General features: G+C 46.6%; 2 protein-coding genes across 2 annotated transcripts; both read left to right on the top strand.

The window, feature by feature from the left end:
* The first annotated feature begins 1,680 nt into the window (after positions 1 to 1,680).
* On the top strand, positions 1,681 to 2,043 carry LOC133795458 (uncharacterized). The gene has a single exon (XM_062232908.1). The coding sequence runs from the start codon at positions 1,681 to 1,683 to the stop codon at positions 2,041 to 2,043; it is 363 nt and encodes a 120-aa protein (XP_062088892.1).
* A 123-nt stretch (positions 2,044 to 2,166) lies between these two features.
* Positions 2,167 to 3,975, top strand: LOC133795457 (uncharacterized). Its single transcript, XM_062232907.1, has 2 exons — positions 2,167 to 2,385; positions 3,445 to 3,975. Exons 1-2 carry the CDS (start codon positions 2,167 to 2,169, stop codon positions 3,973 to 3,975), a joined length of 750 nt encoding a protein of 249 aa, XP_062088891.1.
* The last annotated feature ends 994 nt before the right edge of the window (positions 3,976 to 4,969 follow it).

Raw genomic sequence — 4,969 nt, 5'->3', positions numbered from 1 at the left:
CCCTTGAGAAGAACACCCACTGCATCAGAGAAGGGTCCCAAGGTCCTCTACCATCCTCTCCAACTCGTCTTCATCAAGGGGCTGAGGAGCAGCGGGCGATTTGCTGCAAAGCACATGAGCGAGCCGGTGTAGAGCCCATGAGAACAACCCAACTAGTCGTTGAGAAGGGGCCTCAGCAGACCCAAGCACGGACCGCGCAAGATATACCAGCTGAGGAACGTACCCCCTCTGTCCTGTTCTTGGACAGCTGGAAAGAAGAGATGTTGCGATAAGTGATGCAGAAGTTCTCGGACGGAAGGTCTACCTACGCTACTGATCATATGGATTTGGTTTCAAGAACCCCTGAAAGATCGCCTTTCACATAGTGGATATAGAATGAGCCCAAACCGCAGGACTTCATAATTCCCCCACTACCTGCATTTAACGGAAAATGAGATCCGCTCAATCACCTATTCCAATTCCAACAGAAGATGGCCTTGGAAGTCAACAATGAAGCCGTACGATGCAAAGTTTTCTCCACGAATTTTTCTGGACCAGGCCTGCTATGGTTCAGGCAATTGAAACCTGATTTTGTCAACGGTTTCGGTGATCTTCGCAGAGCCTTTCTCCAACAGTATAATGCTAACCGCGAAGCACCAAGAACGATGGTAGATCTCTAGCGAATTGAGCAAGGTGAAAATGAACACCCGAAGTCATACCTACAATGTTTCATCAACCTCGTACATCAGATCCACGATGTCGAGTCAGTAACCGCGGCTAACCTTCGTCAAAAGCCTACAGGTGGGGTCCTTCTTACACGAAAACCTCACCATGACACCACCATATGACATGGCCGAAATCCAGATCCGCGCTGAGGGCGTCTTTAGGGTCCTGGAATTTTGAGAACGTGCACAGAAGAAGTCCGCGCTCATTTCTACGCCACCAGCAAATAACCCTCCACCCCCATCTACAAGGGACGACAAAAGGAAAAGACAGGAGACAGATCACATGAAAGGAGGAAAAAGACCAAAAGCAAATCGAGATCCACCACAATACCCATCTTTCGAGTACACATTCCCTCAGGCGGTCATCTACGAGGAAAATAAAGACAGACCCATCTGGCGTGAACCGTACAAAATCACCATTCCCCCGGAAAGAAGAGATAAAAACAGGTTCTGCCTCTTCCACAAAGATCATGGCCACACAATCTCTGAGTGCCACAACCTCCAAAATTAGATCCAGGCTCTCATGTGAAGCGGATGATTAACCCAATACAATAAAGGATCAAGCAGACCCGGCGTCTCGTAACCCAATGCCACTTATACCCTGACACTTCCCGTGGCAGACTCCCTAAATGTGGCTTCCACGAGCTCACAAGAGCCTCTCAAATGAATCCCCACGATACACAAGATCGTGGAGCTCACCACGGAACAAGAGTGGGCATCCAAAAAACATAAAAGAATGGAGGAAAGGGTAAAACAATACAGGTCATTAGGCCACACCATCAACCTTGTCGCCTCGGAAGACAGATGTTATCCAGCCTCTACAATTACCTTCACAGAAGACGACTTGTGGGGCATACACCTACCCCATGACGATCCTCTAGTCATCTCATTGTAGATCGACCATTGCCAGCTAGGGAGAGTTTAAGTCGATGGGGGCAGTGGTGTTGACGTCCTCTTCTGGGAAGCCTTTTAGAAGATGAGGCTCGAAGAAAGTCAGATCAGACCATCTGCTGTACCAATCCTGGGATTCAACAGCAAAAGGGTATACCCGAAAGGTGCTGTTAGGTTGAACGTAGTCGCCGCAGAACACACTCTGCCAGTAGACTTCCTCATAGTGGATTCCGTCACAAGCTACAATGCTATCATGGGGAGGAACTGGATCCACAGGATGCAGGGAGTGGTCTCCACTTTGCACCAAGTTATGCGATGCCAGTCTCCCAATGACTGTTACACAATTGACATAAAATGGTGTCAGAAGCAGGCAAAGAAATGCTTCCTTACCCTGAAAGAGATAAATGATTCTGGCACCTCCTCTCCTGACGACAACCCCACCAAATAGCAATCAAAGGACAGCTTAGCAGCTTGTCTCAAAGGCATAGATGTCGAGGAAGATCACGAAAATCCCCAGACCACCCTTGATGATCTAGAACAAATCTGTATAAATGATGATGACCCATCCAAAATGCTGTTGGTAAGTGCCAAGCTTCCTGAGGTAGAAAAACAGACCCTAATCCAGTTCCTGAAAGCCAGAGTTGGGACTTTCACTTGGTCCCCGCATGATATACCAGGAATAGATCCTTCTGTCATGAGTCATAGCCTCAACATATCAAATAACTTCCCTCCTGTCAAGCAGAGGCAGAGGAGGTTTGCTCTTGAAGTCAATCAGGCCATACAAGAAGAGGTACAACGACTTCTGAGCATAGGAGGAATCGAAGAATGCCTGTATCCTAGTTGGCTAGCCAACCCTGTAGTGGTCCCAAATAAAAACGGAAAAAAATGAGTGTAGCATAGACTACACCAACTTGAACAAATCATGTCCTAAAGATAGCTACCCTCTCCCAAAAATTGATCAAATGATAGATGCCACGGCAGGGTTCGAAAGAATGAGCTTCCTTGATCCCTACTCAGGATACAATCAGATCCCAATGAAGGCAGAAGACCAAATCCACACGGCCTTCATAACATAATGCGACCTATACTGTTACAGAGTTATGCCCTTCGGACCAAAAAATGCAAGAGCAACATACCAAAGGCTGATGTACAAACTTTTTTCCTAATTGCTTGGCAGGAGCATGGAAGTATATATCGATGACATGGTGATCAAATCTTGACAGGGTGTTACACATGTGGAAGATCTAATCGAATGCTTCAACATCCTTGACGCCCATAAAATGAAATTGAATCCAACCAAGTGTGCTTTTAGGGTGTCCTCTGGCCAGTTCTTAGGGTATGTGGTCAGCCAGAGAGGCATCGAGGCCAATCCAACCCAGATTGCCTCGCTCTCAGAGGTCAAGGAACCTAGAACCATCCAGGATATCCAAGCTCTGGCATGCAAAGTCATAGCACTAAGCAGATTTATATCTCGCATGTCCGATCGTTGCCAGCCTTTCCTCCAATGCATCAGGAAATCCACCAACACCACCTGGGGGCAGAACAAAATAAAGCCGAGGAATTGAAAGCCTATCTGAGCACTACTCCCATATTAAGCTCTCCCATCCCCAACGAAGATCTCTTCCTTTACCTGTCTGTTTCATACTTTGCCTTGAGTTCTGTGCTCTTTCGAGAAGACGAAGGCCGACAGAAGCTAGTGTTCTATTGCAGTAAGATGCTACTAGACCCTGAAACATGCTACAACATGATGGAAAAATTGGTCCTCGCGCTAATTAGAGCAGAGAAGAAGCTGCGATAGTATTTTGAAGGCCATACCATCATTGTATACACGGACTACCCACTAAAGCAGCTCTTGGACAAACCCGATCTCTCTGGTAGATTATCCAAATGGGCAATTGAACTCGGGACATATGATATACGATTCTTACCACAAAAAGTAAAGAAAGGCCAAGTTCTAGCCGATTTCCTAGTTGAGATACAATCTTTTACACCAGAGACTTTACCTAAACTGCTGGATTCAGAAGTTGAGTGGATGTGGACGATGCACACAGACAGAGGCTCCAATTCTCAAGGAGCTGGGATCGGCGTCGTATTGGAGGCACCCTCTAGATTGAAAGTTGAGGAAGCCATACGATTGGAGCAATTTGCCACAAATAACGAAGCCGAGTATGAGGCTCTGATTTACGGTCTAGAATTAGCACAAGACAAGGGCATCAGACGGCTGAGAGTCAGAGGAGATTCGAAGCTAATGATAGAGCAAGTGGTTGGGAATTTCAATACTAAGGCACCCCACCTGACCAGCATATTGGAAAAAGTATCTGAATTGAAGTCACAATTCCATCAATTTGAGCTCGTACAAATACCAAGGGAGCAGAATTAGAAGGCCGATGCCCTCGCCAAGCAAGCCTCTGCAGGAGAATGTTCTCGGCACTCTGCAATTTCCACAATCCACTCACTAGGAGCTTTGAAAGTTTTCTCAATCTCGTTAGAACCAGAATGTTGGATGAATCCAAGCATCCGCTACTTGACCAAGTCTGAATTGCCAGCTAGTGCAAAAGACATGAAGCTTTTGCGCCTTAAAGCTCAGCGCTACTCCATCATCCATGGAACGTTGTATCGCAGATCCTTTAACGACCCTTATCTTCGATGCTTACGTCCCTTAGAAGCTAAAAAATTATTAGAGGAGATCCACGAAGGAGCATGTGGGAACCACACAGGGGGACGAAGCTTGGCACACAAAGCACTCACAGCAGGATATTACTGGCCATACATGATGACAGAAGCGCGCGACTATGCGAAGAAATGTGACAGATGCCAGTGATTTGCACCTACCATCCATCAACCCGCTCAAGTTCTACATTCCACTATCGCGCCTTGGCCCTTTGCAAAGTGGGGGATGGACGTAGTAGGAGAACTGCCCAGAGCCGCTGGAGGAAAGCGGTACGCTTTGTTAGCCACTGATTACTTCACTAAATGGGTCGTAGCAGAGGCCTACGTCACAGTCAGCAAAACAGACACCATGAGCTTCATATGGAAACACATCATCTGCCAATTTGGGATACCATGGGAAATAGTCGTGGACAACGAAACCCCGTTCCAAAATGCCAAAGTATAGGAGCTATGTGACACATACAAGATAAAATTAAGTTTTGCTTCTGTCACCTACCCCCAAGGCAATAGCCAAGCAGAGGCCTCCAACAAAGTCATTTTTGCCAACATTAAGAAAAACTTGGAAGATAAAAAAGGCACATGGGTAGAAGAGTTACCAAAAGTGTTATAGGCATATAGAACGAAAAAAAGTCCTCTACAGGAGAGTCTCCCTGCGCCATGGTGTATGGAACAGAAGCCATCATCCCAACAGAAGTGGGCCTGCT

This window comes from Humulus lupulus, chromosome 8, assembly GCF_963169125.1.
Source record: "Humulus lupulus chromosome 8, drHumLupu1.1, whole genome shotgun sequence".
Classification (NCBI taxonomy): domain Eukaryota; kingdom Viridiplantae; phylum Streptophyta; class Magnoliopsida; order Rosales; family Cannabaceae; genus Humulus; species Humulus lupulus.
Note: the sequence above shows the minus strand (reverse complement) of the source record. Positions and strands in the feature narration are given on the sequence as shown.